At 33.7% G+C, this 23827-nt stretch overlaps 3 protein-coding genes across 3 annotated transcripts; 2 read left to right on the top strand and 1 right to left on the bottom strand.

Moving 5' to 3' along the window:
- Positions 1 to 12572: 12572 nt before the first annotated feature.
- LOC141689622 (uncharacterized) lies at positions 12573 to 17154 on the top strand. Its single transcript, XM_074493966.1, has 5 exons — positions 12573 to 12807; positions 13637 to 13899; positions 14002 to 14213; positions 14378 to 14648; positions 16696 to 17154. Exons 1-5 carry the CDS (start codon positions 12714 to 12716, stop codon positions 16999 to 17001), a joined length of 1146 nt encoding a protein of 381 aa, XP_074350067.1. The 5' UTR covers positions 12573 to 12713; the 3' UTR covers positions 17002 to 17154.
- Positions 17155 to 17686: 532 nt separating this feature from the next.
- LOC141689623 (germin-like protein subfamily 3 member 2) lies at positions 17687 to 18593 on the bottom strand. The gene has a single exon (XM_074493967.1). The coding sequence runs from the start codon at positions 18575 to 18577 to the stop codon at positions 17912 to 17914; it is 666 nt and encodes a 221-aa protein (XP_074350068.1). The 5' UTR covers positions 18578 to 18593; the 3' UTR covers positions 17687 to 17911.
- A 4187-nt stretch (positions 18594 to 22780) lies between these two features.
- Positions 22781 to 23287, top strand: LOC141691757 (uncharacterized). Its single transcript, XM_074496515.1, has one exon. It carries the CDS (start codon positions 22781 to 22783, stop codon positions 23285 to 23287), a length of 507 nt encoding a protein of 168 aa, XP_074352616.1.
- The last annotated feature ends 540 nt before the right edge of the window (positions 23288 to 23827 follow it).

Here is a 23827-nt window from a genome sequence, read left to right on the forward strand (position 1 = left end):
TTATATAATTTTTTAATTTAATTTAAATTGAAAATTTTAAGCCCTTGAAATTCATTTATTTGATTTTTTTAATAATATAAATTGACAATAATTTTAAATATACACATGTTTAAATTAGTGATATTTTAGTTTAGCATGAGTTAGCAAATTTTATATTATCCACAGACCCTGTTATATCAACCCAAATCGAGCTAAATATGTTTAATTTTTTGTTTAATTTTATTTTAGCATGCAATAAATATAGTTATGTTTTAGACCGAATGAATAATATATATAATTTTTTTAACCTTATAACATTATATGAGCTAAACTTATTTTTATATTTTATTAAGATTGGATATAATTTTATTTAGTCCAGCAGGGATGAATAGTATAGTTTTTTTCAAACCAAGACTATTAGACATATTATAATTATATTTTTATTTGAATAATTCTATTGTGAATATTAATTTGTTTATAAATTTTATTGATATTCATTGGTGTGTTGATGAAAGATTATTATCTTTTAATTAATTTGATATACCGACCAAATTCAACTAATTATATTCAGATTTATTTTTGGTTTAATTTGTACATACACATCTACTACCAAATTTTTAATTTTTCAATTATTAGGGTTGTATCTAATTATCACTATTTTAAACCTACATTATATCAATAATATAAAAATTATCTTAATTTGAATTTAATTTGAATTTCATAGTAGATCAATAATAAATATTATTTTATTTTTGTATTAGACTCGTTTATATCAACCAATTAATTACATTCAGTTTGTTTTCAATTTTACTTTATATTTGAGCGAATATTATTTTACTTTAAATCGAATAGATTATATATTTTATTTTAGTGTGATGATATTATATAGACAAACGTATTACGTTTCAATTTTTTTTCTTTTAGCACGGTTTAATATTTTTTTTTGTCGGATTGGTAGAATTTATTATTTTATTTTAGCACGAATTAGCAAATTTTATTTATCCTCAAACTTGTTATATCAACCCAAATCAAGCTAATTATTTAGTTTTTCGTTTAATTTTATTTTGGCGTGGGGTAAATATAATTTTGTTTGAGGCCGAATGAATAATATATATAATTTTTTTTAACCTGATGACATTATATCGGCTAAACTTATTTTTATGTTTTATTAAGATTGGATATAATTCTTTTTAGTTAGCCCGGATGAATAGTATAATTTTTTTAAAACCAGGACTATTAGACATATTATAATTCTAGTTTTATTTGAATAATTGTATTGTGAATATTAATCTATTTATGAATGTTTTATTTTAAATATTACTATAATTACGGTGACCACACCGGTTACCAACCAAATTTTCATTGTTTCGTCTGCGATGCACGGATCACACATGTTTTTTTTAATACTATATAGATTTTTTAAGTCCAAATCTATAAGATAATTTTGTTTTAGTCCACATAATTATTATTTATTTATTTTTTTAGTTAGTTGAATTGTATTTTAATTTTAATTTTGTTTGTGTCTTGATCAATTGTATGATATATTTTTCGTGGAAGAATAATATATCTTATTTTGTTTATCCTATTTCAATAATATAATTTTATAGTCGGATCAGTAGTATTTATTATTACATTTTAGCCCGAGGCCCATTATATCAACCAAAGCCAATTAATTATATTTAGTTTGCTTAAATTTATTTTAGTCAGAAATATCAATTAGACTAATATAAAACTCGATATAATAGAATAAAATTGGTAGAAGAAATTAATTTAAATTGGTAGATGAAGGTGACTTTAATATCAATTATAGTGATATAGAGTTGAATATAAAATAGAATTTAAATTGATGGAGGAAGCTGACTTTAATATCAATTAAAATTAGAATTGACTCACCAACATCCATTAAAATTAAAATAAATAGGTTAGGATATATAAGTAATTTCAGCAAGTTTCGACCGACCGAATACCAAATTTTTAATATTTCGTCTATTATAATATAGTATAGACAATATTGAAAGTATATATAGATAGATAGATAGTATAGTGTAGATATAGATAGATAAATTTAAGGATTAATTAGAAGTTAATAGGTTAAATCGGAAATTTTTAGAATACTAATTATTAATAATATAATATCTTATTAAATCAAATTGTCGTAGCCTTTTTTAAAAAAAGAAGTTTTAAGTCAGGTAAAATAAAAAAATGTCATGTGGTCCCTGTCTGTCGTTTCATACACGATGTCAATCACGGTGCAAATGTCTGTCTACCAATATTAGCCGATATCAATTGCCCCAAAAAATATTATGATCCTAACTACGTGAAAATACCGCGCTTCGCGCGATTTAGAGAAATTATTTTAAAATAAAAATAAGAGAACAAATATAATATATATAAAGTATAATTTACAGCAATTTTGTTTAAAATTAAGATTCCTAAAACTAAAAGAGTAGCTAAAAATAATGTTATAAAAATATAACATATAATTGGAGAGTTGATAAGTGCACCTAAAATTTTAAAGAGTTATACACATTCAAAGTAGCGGTACTTTATGTTCGAATTTGATACTTTTTTTTGGAATATTCCAATCTGATACTTCACAAATTTTTAAAATATGTCTTTTTTCAATTTAAATCGATACATCTTTTTTCCATAACATTTCTTTATCATTTCAAAAAAAAAATACTACATAAAATAAGATTATGCATACATCATTTTTATATATTTGTTTACTCTTTCATTGCACTAAATATAATTTATCAAGTATATATAATTTAACCTTTCTAAATAAATGTTGAATAAATTAAGTAAATTACAATCGACATTTTGCAACGACATTTTGCATCATCCAAGTGTAATAAGAGAAGCTAGAACCATATATAATCAATCTGTGCACATTTTTTCGAATTGATTTTGTTTTGCAAATAGTAGATACCAACATGATTGTAGATAAAGAAAAAACTGATCATATTTTAATATTAAAATAATAAAAAATAACTGGATCTCAGTATGTGTTTTGCTAAAAACAATTATTCAATATATAAAAATCTTATATTAAAATTGAGATGACTAATATTACTTCCCAATTTTCTTTAAGCATAAAACAATTAATTTGAAAATTAGTCAGCGATCCATGTAATTCAATTATCTAGAATATATTGGAACAACAATGCACACCAATAACTTGTGAAATTAAAGTGTAGTTATAGATAGAGACTTACATTTCCTCTTTAATGCACATGCTACAATTTTATATATACTATCACATTAAATCTTGAAAGAAACTCGGAAACATCAGAAAAATATAGACCGCATTTTTTTGTCAAAATTACCATCGTGAATATACACAACCATATCAGTAAGCAACTCCAAAATCAATGCACTTAAGAGCTAGATGGATGATTATGAGTACCTACCTCAAAGCATTTCAGACCTAAAAGTTCATACTTCCACTTCATAATTTTTTTGGAAAGAATTCTACCAACCTGCGGTCTCATTATTTTCCAGATTCTGGTGTCTCATTATCCTTGAGATGCTCGATGGATAGCAGACCTGTTTAAATTTCTCGAACCCAAAATGGAAGTCCTGCAATAAACCAGAAACAATTAGAATATAGGCGTATTTGGAAGGGGTTAGGGAACATAAGACATTGTCTTGCCTTCTTTGCTGCAACATGTACATAATTTTATTTAATTGGATACTATGCACATCCGCTAAAAGAGAAGTGGGTAACACAACTCACTTGTTCTCATTGTTATCCAAATTGAAAATCTAACCTTGTTTCATATTGGGAGCTTCTGCAAAGCACAAACTCATGTCAAAGTAAAAGATAAGATAATTAATCATGTCAAATCTTGATTCTCCAAAGATTTGGTTATAGGGAAATGGTTGCTAACTTGTAGACACCTATGATTAGAGTGTGAATTTAACCCTACACTTTTGTTGTAATTTAATCTCGTAAAGTAAACCGGATTAGCAGAAAAGGCTTTGTAAATAAGAGAAAGTCACATGCAATGTATACAAGTTCAAGCACTCCATTAGCAGGTAAGAAAACAAATTCATTAGCATTTTATATCATTCAAGAATAAAAGTATTCTCCAATTCAAGTACATTCAAATAAAAATTATACTCATTATGTTAAAAGGTTATTACTCGGTATTTCCACAATACATAAAAGATTTTCACATTATTCTATAACCTATATATATGTACCTAAATTTAAGTCAATATAGTAATGTTATCGGTAAGATAATGATGCCTAACCTTTTATACCTAGATTAGCTAAGGATGCGATCGCCAGCCAGCCTGAAGCTTGATAAATAGACCCCACTTTAATCACCACTTTGTACTTCACATATTTTGTAACTCTGATCCAAGATATAAACCAATCACCTGGTTCCTAGCCTGCAAAAGACTCAGAAGAGCTCATCTTAGTTAAAATTATGTACATGCCTTTAAGGGAACATATTGTAAAGGCTAAAATCTAAATTACATGAAAATAGAAGATGAAAGGGAAAAAAATACGACAAACATATAAGTAATAGGAAGAAACAAAGAGAAAAAATCATTAATCCTTGAGATATATAGCATGACAGATAGGTTCACCTCCACTTGAAACTCAAATAAGCTCATCGTCCATTAATGTTATAGATTCATGAGAGCACACCTTATACAAGAGATAACAATCCAAAAAAATTAAAGATCATGATACGATAATTGGTGGAATAATATCAAAAATTGCACATGAATTATAACTTTAAGCCTCTCGTCCATTAATGTTTATAATGGGTTTTCAAAATGTAAAAAAGGCACTAAAGTGGAATATCGATGACAGATCCTCCCCCGTTATGCAAGCACTTTAAATACCTGTTAATAAACCAGATAAAATTAAATTCTTGAAGGAAAAATAGTCACTAAAAATTCAAGAACTAATATGGCCAGATAATAAAATGATCAATATTATTTTAGAACACAATTATATACTCATCTTAAAACCATGTGCTTCTTACGGTAAACTATAATTGTTCCCCTAAAAACAAACATCCAATGTTGTGAAAAACATTTAAAAAATCATGTGCCTATATAAACTTGTTCAAATAATTTAAGATTTTTTTGTGTACATGAAAATTAAAAAATAATTATATATATATATACTTATATGTTTGTGTGAATGGAAGAAGCTTGCCTTGTCGCACCATGACATAATTTCTGTTAATTGGATGCTATGCAAATCTGCTAAGAGAGGAGTGACGAACACAACTCACTTGTTCTCACTGTTATCCAAACTGAAAATCCAACCTTGTTTCTTGTTGGGAGCTTTGTAAAGCAACAAACTCATAATTACTGAAAATTATACGGAATCTTAATGTATTGAAAACTAAATGATGGTAGCAAGAATAAATGAATTTAAAGTCATTTTGCAATTATAGTTTTTATAACAATAACATGCAACTCTCCCCAACAGAGAAAAAGCTCACAAACTTTTTCACGGTACGCAAAAGTAGCACCAAATTTAAACCAAATGTTGTAACTAAATAGGTAAAAAATCACTGAGCTGCGATGCTGGTTTCTGGAATACACCCTCTGCTGGTGCATCAAGTATCATGTGATGATGTTTAGTATTTAGGAGATAGAGCTGCTAAAAGCCTAGTTCGAAGCAATATATTCAGCTTTATAGAGCTAGGATATGTACGTTTTACCAGCTGTACTTGTTGATACTATTGCACCTTGTGACGCCCTCAATCTCGGGGTTAGGAAATGAGGACCCACACACCTTTAATCTAATAATTATATAAACATAAACCCCGATTAACTACCAACATGATCAAACATGATAAAGTATGAGACAAGATTACAACTACCAACCATAAAATATAACTTACAACCCCAAAATAATATAAAATATACATAGTCGATCCCGACTTGGAACCGACAGATAACCCATTGTATCTTTACAACCTTCTGGCTAAGCGCTTTCTCACTAAAAAACATCTCTACCTGCTCTGGCAACTGGAAGCCCTCAACACGATAGGGACCACCAGGTACGCTCTTACGAGCAATGCGCCTAAGCCTGACCATCTTCTTGCTTAACTGCCATGGTTAGATTAAAACAAAATATATGAGTATAAAACTCAGCAAGTAACTATAAAGCAGTTCTATGATATGAAATCCATAATTTACTTTACCAAACTCAGGGCATTCCACTTTATCAGTTCTAGGTGGCAGATTTTCATCTTTCCAGTTAAGGAAGGGTTATGAAGGAAAAGTGTGGGGATTTCATGGAACAAGGCTCAAAGTAGGGTGAAAGACGACATTCATCACAAATCATTAAAGGATCAAAACAGATCTTTCAGAAAGGAAAGCGACATTATTTTCATTTTATGGAATCAATTATATGATCAACAGATTAAAATCACGGTTCACGAGCTTTAAGCTTTACAATATCACAATCAACTATTTTCAACGCAATGTAAACCATTTTCATTTTCAAAGAATTCATTACTGAGTAGGAAGTTTCCATTCCTTTTTAAAATCAATATATAACCCTTAATTGGACCACATTATCTTTCATTTCATTATAATACGGGTGATCAGCCCGTACCAACCTCCACCCGGTCATTAAGGTTCCATACGGCATAATTTCAGCCTTAAACTGGACTAGCCCCGCTAGCCTCTTACAATGACTGGACTAGTCCCACTAGCCTCTTACGTCAAATCCAATCCATCAGGAATTCGTTTGGAAAACCTTGAGTTGGAAAAAGTAGGTTTTCTAAATTCATTTTATCATTACCAAGAATATGAAATCATTCGGACTCTTTCAAGTCGAAACTCATTCTTAGATTCAATTTCAAGAAATCAAAGTTAAGGAAATGAATCAAGGATAGGAAAGAGCAATTCTAAGGATCTTGAATCAATGATATCAAGGTACTTAAGTTAGAAGAATCAATATATGCTTCAAGGATCAATAGAAAATATGGTGATCAAGGAATTTGGTATCATTACAAGGGGTTCGTAAAGGTAATTATAGGGTTTATTACAGTTCATAGTATGACAATTAATTTGAACAGGAAAGATAGGTTACCAAAGGATTGAATCAATAAGCTTGTCAATAACAGTGTAACAAGATCAAGACAGGGTATCTCGAATCATTAACAGGGGTTCATTATTTTAACAGTTCAATACTCTACATGGTATGAACAATAACCTCTCTATAATCATTTACACAAGTAATGAGAGTTACTTGCCTGAATTCGCTTTCCTGAAGGTTGAACTACTGCCACCTATTATACCCTTCCCTTTCCTAGCCTGAATGCCCTCACGCTCCGAATCTACAATAAAAACCAAAACCTTAATCAGTTTCTCAACTCTCGTTCCCGGAAAGATCACTCAATACGATAGCTCGATTATACTCTTGACTCAAATATACGAGTATAGCTTATACACATAGCACATAACACATTCCTTTCTCATAGCCTTTATATCTTTATATACTCATCAATCGACTCATACTTGCTTAACCTTAACTATTCTTCAAATCACACCAATATAACTCTTACAAGTACATGATTTATTCACAACTAAATCTTTTGCGACCATAACTGTCACTTATAGTTCTTTAATATTGAACCACTTAATTTCCTTTTTCTTTTATTCCTTAATTTGAACCATAACATCATTTAATCAAACAAATGAATCACATATCTCCTAGAATTTCACATGCAATCATTTAGCAAGGTAATGGAACCAAATCAATCGCTTTTCTACTTATATACCATTCGGCTATAAACCTAAAACACAACCAAGTGTACTCAATTTCAATCTCATATAATCAAACACAATAAACCATTTTGGTATGTAAATTACAAGGGTCTTTTACGCAATTAAGCTTCTTTCTTTTTAATCCAAAAACCGAATCATAATCACATCAAGAATCGAAAATCAACACCCTCTTTTAATTATCAAATTCGAACACAAGCATCATCCAATCAATGACATGCAACCAAGTTCTTATTATTAACTAAGATAATTAGCATATAATCTCACGAAAATCCACTTAATTCACTTTTTAACCATAAGACCCATTCGGGTTTTTCAAGAAATCACACATGCAAGGTTTTAAATCACAATTTCAACTTGTTTTACACCTTATCTTAGACATTCAACTCATTTTCATCACGATTTTCGAATCACAAACAAAGCATCACTTAGTGACTCAAGCCTTAATCACATTATCCAATTAAACATGAATGCATTCACTAGTTCTTCTTTTAAACCAACATGCAATCACATTTTTCACTAAATAAGCTTAGTTTATACTAAGATCAAGTTTCCAAATCCAATTCCCCTTTTTATTAGTACAAAGCCGAACCAAAATCCCCAACATGCAACCCTCAAATTCGATTCCTTAAGCATCAAATCAATTACACAAATCCAAATTCTTTTAACACATTCATAGCAATCCATTTATAAATCACACACTTAAATTTCAAAGGAAGTACAAAACCCTTTTTAAACTTTTCAAGAAACCAAGACATGCAATAGCTACATAAAATTTTTAAAGAGCATAAAACTCAAAAATCACATTAACATATCATTTTCTTAAAATTCCACCGGCTCTCCTTGGATCATGGCCGGTGGTGGTCGAACTTAAGAGTGCCCATAACGGGTCTCCTCTTGAGTTTTAAACCACAAAATCTCTTGAATCTTCTCTTGTGATCATGTATCAAGAAATCGTATTTCCTTGAACACAATCATAGAGATGGAACCATAAACACTTACATAAACACTTACATGCAAGTGGTGTTTGAGTAGTATACCGAAATTAGAAGCTATAGATGGTAATATCTTTGAATTTGAGTGAGTATTCGGTGTTGCATGCAAGAGAGAGAAGAGAGATGGGGAGAGAGCCGAGAGAGAAAGAGAGTGTTCGAGAGAGAGGAAGAAAGAAAGTGAGGGAGAAGGGGAGAATGCTCACGGGAAAAGAAAGAAGAAAGAGGGGGGAGTGAGTTTATATTTTTATTAGGGCCAAGGGTATTTTAGTATTCTACTAAATCCCTTTTTGTTTGATTAATCCTTTCTTTTTACTTAAATAAGATAGAAATCGAATATTAAATATATCCCTCTCGGAAAGTCGAAAATTATTGCAAATGACAATTTTAAGACGTAGATCTCGAAATTAGCTTTCTAACCATTACTCATAATAAACTTTTGAGCGAACGGTTGATTTTATATGATTTTCACAAGTTTGTGCTAATAATAGCATTTTATCACATAAAAATCAATTTATAATGCAACGATCACCAAATAAACCCGTCCATCATTTTTAGAAAGTCTCTAGGACTATTACGAAGATAACAGAATAAATCTCATGCCTTTATCTTACTCAGATAATTTTATAAAAATGTGCGAAGGTTAAATAAACCTTATTTAAATCAAATAATTCCCTTAAATCCATAAAAATGTCAACAGATCACGTAATCATGCATACAGACAAGAAAGCACATATATGAACGCATCACAACTCATGTCTGATCATAAAATTTGTCCTTCTTTTACCGGGTCACGTTCAGCCTGACGGCCCGACTCTCAGCGTTTCAATTACGATTCACAATATCGTTATCGACCGACACATCATTAAAACGCATTACTTTACTCAAGCATTTCATTTCACATAATAACACATAGTTCACATTTTAAATACATTAACACCTTTTTAGGACGGGTTCCGTTCTACTTGACGGCCCGATAACACAGCTTAACTCCTAATCTGACTCTTTACATTGGAACGTTTCTATTTACGCTCCTAGATTCTAATATACAGTAAAGACAATTAACCAACACTTAATCACATAATTATAATCACATCACATAAAGTATACTTTATTGACTTAATTGCATCGCAAAATTCTCAGTCGTCGCAAACCTGATACTTCTTTTATTTAAAATAGCCCAACATAAAAACACTGAAGAAGTTCACGGGATGAGTAGCATAGCAAACCTAAATTATGTATCAATCATGTAATCCATTTTCTAATATAGGGTAGGAAGATACAATTTTACAAATATCATATGACAATCTTTCTAATCTTATAAACAAATTTTGATTTTAGAGATTCGGATCAAACAACTCTATTTTAAGCTTCACTTTTCTCAACAAATAAAGAGTTAAGTTTTTCCGCAAGCGACAACAGCAGTACTAAATTTAAACAAAATATTTTTAAATTAACAAGCACCAAAAATTTATGGAATCCTAATCTATCAGAAGGTAATATGCTGCCAGGGAACAGAAAATAAATAAAAGCAAATAGAAGCAGTACGACAATTTATCCAGAATTAAACGTAATGAAAGAAGCTTAATCCTAGATATATACTTGAGAGAATGGTCATGTCGTTAGGACGGCTCTGAAACATGGGCAGAACCACAAACTGGAAATCATATCCAAATTTGACATTGATTGCTAATGCAAATGAGCAGAGATGTACATGGAGGGGATGACTGTTGGCGTTCTTTTTCAAATTAAAGCTGAGTCATAATGCAAGGAAATTAAATAAGACATAGTCACTACAAATGAAACACCAAGGAGACGAATAGTTGCAAGGATACTTTTAATTTCATTCGTATAATCCCTACAATTTACAGGGAGAACACTAAAAAAACTTAAGATTTGCATGAATTGTTAGCTGAAAAGAAATTGTCACAAGAATAGTGGATAATTTGAGGGCTAAAAATCAAAAAAATACATATGAGGATAATTTTGTAAATACATCACAAATTTGGAAGCAAATACATCAAAATTTTATAAGTTACCGATCAAAGTTTTCGATCCGAAAACATTCACACCCCCAATGAGTCTTTAATGTACAAGAAGAAAATAACATACAATGTAATATTGATTTGCTATAATGTAATTGAGCGACTACTGACGAGATTAGCTGTAAATACAGTACAATAGTCAGAAAATAATGAACTAAAAGCTACAATATCCGAGTATAATCGAATCATTGTATGTGCATGATTGATTATCTAATCATTTATATAAACTAATCTAATTATTTATATATACTTATGTAATCATTGAATGAATCGTGTGTATCATACAATATATGCACACAGCTAAAGAAAATCAAATCAAATCAAAATTGAGCATAACGAACCTGGGTAATGGGTAATTGACTCTGAATTCTTTCTTCATTTGGCGTATCTACCGGTTTCACACGTATATATTCTCATGGTATTTTTAGAGGGTTTGGTAGATTAAAAGGTCGTAACTGATTGATAATGGATGATTGAAAGCCAAAAATAATTATTTACAGGAGATTAGCCCAAAATTCACAACGTCTCAGAAATGAGAAAAATGGGCAAGTATGAAGATAAGACCTGCCACGTCAGACACGCGAGATTCTCCTTTATATAGATATATAGATTAATAATACCCAAACTAAATTACGCTTTGATTTGTAATGCTGTGAAACTGTACATGGCAAACCCTCTAATAATCGGAACTGGAGTTAATTCATTCAATAAAAAACTAAATAAACCGAAAAGGACTGGTGGTCATGTTGTTCAATGCTTCAAATTGAGGCTGCCAGATGGGATAATTAATAAAAATATAAAATAATTAAATAAGGATAATTAAGTAATTACAGTAAATACCAATTTATCAACTATCAAATTTTTAATATTTCATATATTATTATATAGTGTATAGATGGCAGTGTTCCAGAAATCGGCCGGATCGCCGATAAATCGGCCGATATATCAGCCATATCAGTGCTACCGATCTAATTAGGGTGAATCGGGGCATAAAACGGTTTTCTAATATCGGGTCAAAATTGGAGAATTAACGGGTCAAAACCGACATTCAATCTCACTGATATGATGAAAGAAAGAGATGAAGACATCTTCGAGAGCGAGAGATAATGATAGAGAGTCAAATCGAGCGATGGTAGATGGTGAAGAGCCGATAGAAGTTGAACCACGGAAATGAAGTAACTTGTTCCGAAACGGCGGGCTGAGATGGGAGAAGAGAGAGAATTGTGATTTTAATTAAGTAGCTAAGATGAGATGAAGTAGATGTTTGGACAAGGGAACTGGAATCTGCTTTTCAATTCTTTCTGTATTTGCGTAAATCATATACATATCTAGTATTATACTCCAATTCTCTCCCTTTCACGGGGAATATACTTTATTTTATAAAATTAAATATATTTATATTTATTTTTGTGTAATAAGATAGGTAGGGTAGGTGAAGGGTTAGCAAGTAATGACTTCATTTAAAAAAATCATAAATATATTTATATATAAAAAACTTTACTTCCGATTTTGTTACAGATTAATCCAACCGATTAATCCCTGATTCACCGATTAATCCTTATAAAGTCATGTGACCGATCTTCCCCGATTAACGATTTCTGTAACACTGATTGATAGATAGATAAATAATAATTTACTTGCTTTCCATTAAAATCCATTAAAACTCAGAAGGCAGGCAGGCGGCTTGACTGCTTAGGTTGATTTCTTGTAAAAAAAAAATTAAAACGTGAAAATTGAAAAATTGGTGACCTTTAAAAACTTTTATAGAAAAAAGAAAGGCAACGACTTTGCTACCCAACTTAGCAAAAACTAAACAAAAGACATCTATCTACAGTTCTACACTGCCATTAGTTTATATTAGTACTATACTAAACTTATATAGATCTCACAGAATTCTGTGTTCATTTCTGATCGCTTGTATAAAATGGCGGTCGGAGTGAACCGGAAAATCTCAGCAGCATCTGCAAGGTCTCATACCAGAAAAACCCAACACAAATCTTCATTTCAACTCTCTTCAGGTTCCCTTTTCTTTCTCTTTTTATTATTTCATTTATACTTTATTTCACTGCAAGTTCATATATTTGTGCTAATTAAATTACCTTTTTGAATTTTACATGTATTCTAATTTTTGCATTTTACTATTTGATCAGCTTAAATGGGGCATTTTTAGTGTGATTCTTTTTCCTGTGTAGTTTTAGATATTTGGGTATTTTTCGCATTCTGTGTGTTTAAATTATGCATCTTGATTAGCTGTTGAGTCTTTCGACTACCCCGGATCTTTAGAATTGTGTGCTGGTTATCTGGTTGCTTCGATGTTTCCAAAGTTGTGATTTTTACTGATACTAGCTATGTAAAGCTATTGACTCATTGTGTTTGATGAAAGAAAAGAAATCGTGAATGGCAAAGTGATATTACAAATGTTATATTGGTTAATTATCACAACACGGGTCTTGATGTTACTAGCTATATGATTGATTAGTTAGGAATTGTTTCACTATTTGGTGGGTAGTCGGACAGTATGTAATGTTCTCTCAAACTCAAGGTGTTTTAGAGGAAGACCCTTTCTAGGATCTTATATTAGTATTCTAACTCCACGATAAATTGTGGCAATGATCGAACCTGAGTCCGGTCTAAGCTCTGATACCATGTCAGGAACCAGTCTCTCTAAAACCTGTTAGAGGAAGGCCCTTTCTAGGATCTTATATTAGTATTCTAACAGTTACAAAGTTAAAACTTAAACCTCAGTAAATTACGAAGTTTATACCTGTGTTAAACTTGATCACTGTAAAAATTGATATATTAATCTTTACCGGTATATTGTATAATAAGTTAAAGACATTATTTCAGGGATATTTATGAAACTATCACTGGTGTTCTTTGTTGGAATTTTGGCATGGGGTTACCAGGCAAGTCGACCTCCTCCACCCAAGACATGTGGGTCTCTGGATGGCCCCCCTGTTACAGCATCTAGAATAAAACTTACTGATGGAAGACATTTGGCCTACACTGAGTTTGGTGTCCCAAGAGATATGGCCAAGTATAAGATAGTATTTGTCCATGGGTTCGGAAGCTGTAGGCATGATGCAGTTATTCTTGCAACCCTTTCTCCGGTACTAAGATTTAATGGCCCTTGTTTTCTCAACTACTCATAGGTCTTTACACTGTTACTTAAAGCTTGAAATTGTTTATTTGGTGAATCTTATCTTCAACAGGATGTTATTAAAGAGTTGGGGATTTATATTGTTTCTTTTGATCGACCTGGTTATGGAGAAAGTGATCCTAATCCAAATCGAACAGTCAAGAGTATCGCTATGGATATAGAGCAGCTTGCTGATCAATTGGGACTAGGACCAAAATTTTATGTAGTTGGATATTCAATGGGCGGACAAGCAATATGGTCATGTCTGAAGTACATACCACAGAAGTAGGTTCAACCCTCCTACCATTTTAGTGGGATGAAGGAATTTATATTAACAGCTCAAAGAAAGCCTAAACTATTGTCTTTCTTCTGTTGAAAATCTATGAAATGGTTCTACTATGTACTGTTTGTTCCCTCCATTTGAAGTTTGTTCTTTTTGATGAATACAGGCTAGCAGGAGCAACTCTTTTAGCCCCTGTAGCTAATCACTGGTGGCCTGGTTTTCCCTCGAACTTATCCAGGGAAGCATACAACCAGCAGCTTACTCAGGACCAGTGGACATTACGTGTTTCTCACTACCTTCCGAGGCTGACTTACTGGTGGAACACCCAGAAGTGGTTTCCTTCTTCTGCTGTCATAGCTCATAGCCCCCTTCTTTTATCTCCCCAAGACTTGGAGCTTTTGGCTAAGTTAAATTCGTCCAGGAGAAAACCTTATGAGGTATTATTTGCTCCACAAAATGTGATAGCAAGTATTTAGAATATCATGCTTAGATGTTATGTTTCTCACTGGCTACTGGTGCATTCCTACTTGTTTCACTCTATTTCAGAATATTTCTAACGTAGATGTATATATATTTGAGAAGTGCAGGTTATCCGGTGGTATTTATCTATATGGAAATCTATGTCACTTTTTAATACTTCCCAAAATCTGCTTAGAAGGATTTTAAATTTCTAGTTCAAACTATGTACTTTCTTTATAGGTGTACAGTTACCTGTTTCAAATGTAGAAGATACATATTGCTAATGCGTAATGGCTCCAATTTGTTACATAAGAAATTTTCTATTCATCATTTAAGATACATTAAGTCAAGGATACCATTCTAGAAGTTTTTTTTAAGCCTGTCCAACGTTTTATAGTGCATAGTAATCACGGGAAGACTTATTCAAAGAAAGAACTCTATGTTCATTTTTAAAACTTCGTTGCTATTATTTTTGCTTGTTTGATTCTTGATGTCGGTAATCCCTTGCAATTGGTTGTTTGATATGTCATAAAAGAGTTATGCCTTGTTCCTGAATTTTGTTAGTAATGAAAGCAGAGGGAAGGAAAAGTAATATTACGCTATTGTGCTCTGGTGTTTTACAATGGAAGAGTTGTTATAGAATTTTTAAAAATATTATCAGTAGAAGATTAAAGGGTTATGTTTGAAATACTTAAAAATATTTTTAAAGGCTTTCAGTCACTTTTATTTCCTCTGCATCCTACTTTCCGGGCGAAATGGAGGTAATTATACCTTCTCTTACCTGCCTTGCCCTCCTACAAAACGCTTGAGAGCACACATAGGAGTGTAAAGTTACCTACTTTAGTTCTCTTTCACCTGCCATGCTCTTGAAATTAAACTCGGGAACAGGTTGTTACATCTTGATGTTTGCATTATTACCCCAATTTTGTATCACAAAGAGTCAGGGTTTGAATCTTCGATGTAGAGGATAGCAAGGCAGCAGCGGAGTCAATTTACACTAGTGCCTACATTTAATTAATAATGAATAAAATTAATAAGTAACAATGTAATACTAATAAGTTTAATGATAAAGTAAACCATTCTTTGTTGGTTCTGTGTATGTTCTATTTAGCAACCAAATGACTCTGTTACCCTGAGTCGGGATGAACTGATTAGTCGTTTGGATCAACTGACACTGATCATATTTTGCGTTGAATCGAAAGTCTATGCTTCTGGTAATGGATAGTATCATATTATTATAAAGCTGTCTTGATGGCAACTTTTGTTAATTTGTTTGCTTTGTCATATTTTAGCAAGTATCTAGTAACTGAGACAAACCATTATGCTCATCCACAAACAGTTACATTCTACATACCTGTCGTCTGACCATTACTAATTACTAGCTTAAACCCGTGCGATACATGGATTCTTTTAATATTTATATATTTTTATTTATATTATATAAATTTTAATAAAAAATTGATGTAAATAATAATTATTATATGAATAAAATTTTAATTTGAATGTGTATATTTTTAAGATTATATCAAATAATTAAATTTTATATGATTGAAACTTGAACTATTGACTTTATTTTTAACATTTTAGATATTCTAAATGCTTGTTATGATGTGATTCGAATATGAGAAATAAATTTTTTTGTTGATGGTGGTATTCGAACCTTGAAACTTATTTGTATCTCTATGAATAATAATAGCATTTTTTTAATATTTAGATCTTGATTAGAAAGATCTGACGGTTGTGAGATGGGATAAACCAAAATGGAGGTTGAACCAAATTATACCCGTTAGTTGAATCATCTTTGTACTATATATGTGCATGCTTGTGTGTATTTATTTAAATGTAAAACATCTACAATTGACACATAATTAATAACATTGGTAGCTACTATATCTTTGAAGCCTGGACTGTGTTGAGTTAAAGATCATAACTACGATCACTCAAATTAATCATTGTGCAAAATATCTTTGTAACTATTACAATCCTTGCTTCTTTCTGTCCGAATGCATACTCTGCATTTAACAGGCACAAGTAACACAACAAGGAGAGTATGAATCCCTACACCGTGACTTGATGATTGGTTTTGGTACGTGGGAGTTCGATCCTATGGATCTTGAAAGTCCATTTCCAAACAATGAAGGATCCGTGCACTTGTGGCAAGGAGATGAAGACAGATTCACGCCTGTTACACTACAACGATACGTCGCCCAAAAGCTTCCATGGATTCGATACCATGAACTTGCAGGGGCTGGCCACTTATTTCCACTTGCAAATGGCATGGGCAATGCGATTATGAAAGCACTTTTGATCGGAGAGGATACCGTTCTATAGACAAACCAGCGATCTTCACTATCTATAGTTCTTTTGCTAGGTTCTGGGGTTTCACAGGTTAGCTTTATGGTTTTTTTATCTATTATATGTTAGATATTTTGTAAGAGAACTTTATTTCTGTACCGCCTTCCGTATAAATGATTTTTCGTTCAATTTCTGTGGCGGGTTTATATACCGTCAATGGGTTTTTTCTTGAAGCCCGTGGGTATGAATTGCTTGCATATCTTTGATTTATTATCTAATTTACTCACGAAAAGTCAGGAATTAGGATATTCAATTGAGGTCCTATATATAATCTCAAGTAAATTTGTATGCCTCCCGACTTTAACCTCTATAGGCGTTGCATGCCCACGGCCACAACACAAGCATGAATAGACAGATTTTTGTACCAATTTACCTATAAGTGGATAACTACTTGCTAATTGAACATACCAGTAGTAAGAGATCCACAGGAAAGTGAGCTCGAGGCGCAGGGGACGGGCACCCACTCATTTTTTTTCTTTTCCCCTTTCTACTATTGTTTGTTTGAAAAAATACGCTCACCTTCTATGCATCTCTGTTCTGTAATCCCCATTAGAACATGTCCAGTGCAAGGTGCTATTACTCCTATAGCATTAGTATTGGACTTGCTCTTATGAAGCGTTTTGGAAGCTGCAATTGCTTTTCTGTTATCACATAGTAATAATTATAATGAAAGGAGTATTAGATGATCTAGTTCTAATGCCACAAGACAATTCATACAACGGATACAGGAAGGAAATTAGATAATTCACTAGTTCTTAACTTCTTATGCTAGAGACACTTCAAACTGTGCACTCTTAGTACCAGTCTACTGAATCTGGCCAATATACTCGAAGAGGCTACTCACTACAGAGAAAAGCACACAAGAAAATTTGGCCATACTTTCTTTCTAACTTAGGTTTTTAGGTAGGAATTTCTTCCTAATCTTTCCAATCTGCTTAGAAGTCAATCCAAAAGCCTTTTCTAAGAGTTTACCGTTAATTCCTGACCCGAAAATGATTGAGGGGATCTTCTGCATTCCTGGATTTTGGCTATTAAAGCTACCAAAAACTGTTGCAGTTGACCTTCCAACATTCATCTGAAAGTGAACTAAACCCCTGGGAAATACCATCACCTCCCCTTTCTCAATAATTCTGGCAAAAACTCGGTTTGTTGAATCCACAAAACCAGAGTAAACTCGGCCTTGAACGACGTATGTTATTTCAGTTGCCCTGGGGTGGAAATGTGGAGCATTGACACCGTTGACTTTGAGATCGGAACGTACAAAAGACATACCTTGGGTGTTGAGACCTGGAAAAGTTTTTGGACTCACGGATATTGCTGATATTCCAGAGTCTGAGAAATTTCCAGGATGTTTTATACCTGAAAAGATGAAATCATCGGGGATAACATCTACCAGGTTTTTGCATGGGATGAGATCAGACCTCATTGTTCGAGTGACATTTAATGCGGTGTGTGGTATGCAGAAATCCTGAACAGGGTCTGGATCAGAGGAGTATATGACTTGATAATGGAGGGACAGAAAAACTGAAAATAGGGCTAGTATGGGTGACATTACTTATCTTCTTCCTCCTCCCTTCATTGTAGAAACATTTTATGAATGGCTTGATAATGAATGGCTATTTATGAATGGCCATTAACCCTTTTAAAAATAGTGATTGATCATCAATTTTTTAACTTTAATTTTATTTTCTTTTGCTTTTTTCATAAATTTCTCAACTTTAATCTCATCTTCTTTTATTCTGTTGTTCATCTCTGAAAGAAACCTTAGATTATTTTCATTTAAGTTGTCATTTGTGTGGGTAGTCTATTGGGAATATTGTACCGTAAGCACAACGATGGTCCAATTATATAATTTCAGAAAAAAAATGCAATTAACCAAATAATAAAATAAAACACGAAGGTACAAATAATATATAATCAGAGTCTGACTTTAGAAATATGAAAAGAGAGGATACTTAGCTTCAACATAAAATTTATCAATTTATCGGACTCTGAAAAACCAATAAGAGTTACCTATCTCTCGAGAAGACTCGACTTTTTTTGAAAAGATTATTACCCCACTTACACTATATTGAATTGCGGCAATGTATATCGCTTACCGAAGAAACAACACATAACAATGCCTTCATAGTTACGAGCCACGGGGAAAAAAGAGAGAAGAAACCATTTATGTTCTATCTTTTAATTAATCAAAACCATTAACCACTATTTTAAAAATCTTCAATTTGTCTGTATGATGTATTCAATTTTTATAATTCGATTAATTGTTATAGGATTTTTTTATCGGAGCATATATAATATTTTATTAAAATTAAAATACAGTGTTCATTTAAATATAAATAATTATGGTATTAAAATATAATGTATATTTACTTATTAATAAATAACTAATATAATTATACTAATATATTAAATAATATTTCAATATTACATATATCCGATTTGTACTCGGATGTAATCATAACTGGTAACTCAGTCCGATTCCCATTTTTTATAATAATGATCACAACTCACAAGTACGGCTGTAATTCGGGGCGAGTTAGCCGAATTTCGAGTAGGGCGTAATTCGGGGCGAGGTTAATTGATTCGAGTCAAATCGACTCGTTTAACTAATCGAGACTAAATCTCTATCCAAACTCGACTCATTTAATTTCACGAGTCGGGTCGAGCTAGCTCATCAAATTAAACGAATCAGTTTTAACGAGCCGACTCGTTTAATTTTATACTTAATCGTATCGAAACCTCTATTCAAACTGTGATGCCCTCAAATCGATGGTCAAGATCTAGGTTTCATGACACTTATTTTACCCATAAAACTCTGCATTATAAATATTATTATAATAACCCCAACACCCTACAACAAATATATTGTTAAGTAACCAGTCGGTTAACTTTGTATCAGACCTAAAATATGTTTTTATAAAAATTAGACATGTATTTAAGTAAAAATAGTTACTTAATACGATCTTTTAATATAATCTGGTCCAATTATAAAATATCTAAAAGAAACTAAGCCCTGGTACATACGAATTCATAAGTAATTTATGCTGGACAAAACTTTAGGTTTCATTTTTAATATTGCCCGTCTTTTATTATTTTTTGACACTTTTTACTTTTAAAGTTATTCAAAGGTTATCTTTTATAACTATTTTTATAAATCGTACTTTCAAGATTTTATTCTTAACTTTCAATTTAATCGGAGATATTCATAAGAAAAAGTTATTTAACTGATAGTACATGTAGCTCCTGCAAGGACTAGTACTGGACTCTTAACTCCATATGGCTCCTAGAAGGACTAGTCATGGACTCCTAACTCAATCCAGTTCCGCGCACCTCCAGTCCTGACTGGCCCAATCCAGCAATTCCAACCTTGGGGAATCCCAACACGTGAGACACTTGCCCAAGCACATGACATGGACAACTGTCACCCATCAATCATGGGGATAATCAGGGCACGTGTCAGAAGATCCTCAGAACATTCCGCGGCCAGTCCCGCACTAAAACGTGTAAAGCATCCACTCTAGCCAGGTGTCCTCCGCTCCCAGAACCGATGGCTACGATTTAAAGGTACCAACCCCAAAACCCTACCCTTGAGTTATAAATAGCCCAAGAAGGTAAGGTTTTGGGGTTAATCACTCTCTTACACTCATATACACACACATCCACCATTCATTCATATCTATCTTCATCTTCCCCAAAAGCGAGTTCTTACTCTCACATCGGAGGCGCCGTGAGACTCAAACCCCCCTTCCGGTGTTGTTCTGTAGGAACCTCCACAACAACTACACCTCCACATCGGCGAAAGATCCAGGCACGACGTCGAAGGAGCGGCCCCGCCACCAGGAGTTATCATTTGGCGCTAGAAGGAGGGGCTCTTCATCCTTGGGTCTCGGTGCCCCTGGATTCACCTTCATCAACAAGCTCTTGAAAGAGTCCAATTATTCAACTTGTAAGAACCCAAGCAACCAACTCATCCATAAACATGAATGTTGTTTATTTAAACCACGTTTGTGTGTGCTTGTTATTTTAGGCCACATTTGTGTGAGCCCTGTTTTGTTGATTTAAGCCACATTTGTGTGTGCTATTATTAGTTTTGATCGTTTTAGAACCCCGATTTTGCTTTAGTTTGAATATTGCCTTTGTGTTCTAAAACCCCGCTACATTTATTCTACCACATTGTTGAGTAGTCCCAGAAGATTGTTTAGACTAGTCCCAGAAAGTTGTTTGTTATTGCTTGCTATTGTTTGGGATAATTTTTACGATTTTCGAAAAGCAACCTTAGATTCGTATTGTTAGTTGGAATTTTTATTAGTCGTTGTTGGTATTTTTTAGAAATGGCAAGACCAGGAAGACATACTTCTGGGAGACCGTCTGCTAGCACTCAGGTCCAGGAGCCAGACCACTCCCAGGCCCTTGATCCAGGAGCCGAAGCGTTCCAGGAGCAACCATTACAACACACTCCCGTCGAGGAGAGAATTATAAACACTAGGGATGCTAGAAGCCTTATTGTGATGAACCAATACAAATACACTAATGTCCCAGTGGCCGAAGAACATATGTTAAACCTTACAAGTGATGAACTGGCAGAAGCAATCAGGCTCTACAGGTAGGAGCAAACACGGCTCCAGGAAGAAGCCGAACTTGAGGAAGAACCGGAGGAGTCCGGGGACTCTCAGCAATCTAAGAGATCTGTCTTTGACCGGATTGGAGCTAAAGGAAAGAAAAGCAAGAAGGATCAAGGTAATAAGAAAGAAGCAGAAGTTGCTAAGCAGAAAAGGTTAGAAGAGATGCATGAGCAAATCAGAAAAGAGGAAGAAGCGAAGCTTGAACTAAAAATCCAGAAAAGGATGCAGTTAGAAGAAGAAAAGCTACTGGCTAGGTCCAGGATTAAAAGAACCCGGAGGGATCCCACTCTGAAGCTGATTTCTGATGATGAAGAGGAAGAAAAACAGAAGGACCTAAAAGATATGATCTATGAGTTGAAAAGAAAGATGGACAGAGACTCAGTAGTAGAAATTGGAGAAACATTAACTCCTTTCAGCCACTCCTTGAAGGCTACTCCCCGGCAGCGGGACTTGAAGCATTACAACTTTGACTCCTTTGTTGGTCTGGGAGACCCGGAGGAGCACTTGAACTACTTTGAGCAGATCACGCAAATATATTACTACAATGACTTGACGAAATAAAGGTTCTTCGCATCAAATCTTAAGGGAGGGGCCCAGAGATGGTTCAACAGGATCCCCTCCCGCAATATCTATAGTTGGAAGGACTTCCGCGCTTCTTTCCTCCGGAGATTTCGGGCAAACAAAACGCACAAAATGCACATGTGTCACCTGGAGACAATCCGGCAGCATGACAACGAGTCTCGAGCTTGGATGAGTGGGAAGCTTTGAGCATTTTTAGGAGAAATTTAGACCCAGAGTACAATGATAGATATATCGTAGAACTGATCAATAAGGAGCCGCAAAGTCTGGCAGCAGCTTACTCCATGGTTGCCAGATTCATAAAGGAAATAGATGTGCTCCAGGCAATGAGGATGACCCAGAATGGGGGGTCCAGGAGTAAAAACACTGATGACCGACCGAAAGGGGGTTACCATCAGGACAAGAAGTTCAAGCAAAACCAATAAAGTCAAGAAAGACAAACTACTCTGGTTTTTCAGAGACTCGGTCCTAAGCAGGAGTCAAAGAGCGATCCAGGACCCGCAAAGCAACCTCGGGAGCCGAAGCAGGAGCCAGACTGGACTCCTCTCAACATGACCCCGGAGGAAATCTTGAAGGAGGTAAAAGACAAACCCTTATATTATCCTCCGAAGCCAATGCAATCTCCTTTGGAGAGCAGGCCATACGACAGGCAGTGCGATTATCATGAGACCCATGGCCATAAGACTGAGAACTGCTTATCACTCAAGTACTTCATTGAGGACCAAGTGAAGAAAGGAAATATGAACAAGTACTTAGTCCGGGACATCAACAACAGAGGGGAAGTGCAGAAGAGAGGAAAGAATGTAGTCAACGTAGTCCTAGGTGGCTCCCACTCCCCACCTCGGAGCCCGGACTTCAGCGAAGAAGTGCTATCAATCCAATCACTCCCAGATATGGTGATATCCTTCAGTAGTAAGGACTATGGAGGAGTCAACCCTCATCACAATGCAACTTTAATTGTCACCTTGGACATCTTTGATAATGAAGTAAGAAAAATGCTCATAGACAATGGTTCCTCAGTAAATATTCTCTTTAAGCACACAGTGGATCGAATGTAGTTAGGGAGTGTCTGCTCAAACGATTGCCGAGAGGATCCAGTCTATGGGTTCGAACACAATTTAGTCCTGATCAAAGGAACTTTATATCTACCAGTCATTTTTGGAACTGCTCCTAACCAAGTAACTCATGTCATAAAGTTTTATGTCATCAACACTCCTTCGTCATACAACAGAATTATCGACAGATCAGCTCTAACTATGATGCAAGCAATAACTTCAATCTCCCATATCAAAATAAAGTTTCCAACCCCGTCAGGAGTCGGGGAGATAAAGGGAGATTATGGAGTTGCTGAAGAATGCTATAGTCAGGGATTAGTCATGGCAGAAACCCATGAGGACAACAAGAGGAAGGCCACGGTCCTTCGTAAACAGCAAAGTACCAAGAAGCATCGACCCCGGCCAAGGGAAGAAACAACAAAAGAAGTACAACTTATTGAATCAAGTACGGACCAAGAAGCAAAGATGCCAAGTCCGCAAGGACTGGAAATCAACCAAGTCATGGTAGTCGACAAGGAAAATCAGGTCCTAGACCAAGCTAGT

The sequence above is a fragment of the Apium graveolens genome, chromosome 10, assembly GCF_009905375.1.
Source record: "Apium graveolens cultivar Ventura chromosome 10, ASM990537v1, whole genome shotgun sequence".
Taxonomy (NCBI): domain Eukaryota; kingdom Viridiplantae; phylum Streptophyta; class Magnoliopsida; order Apiales; family Apiaceae; genus Apium; species Apium graveolens.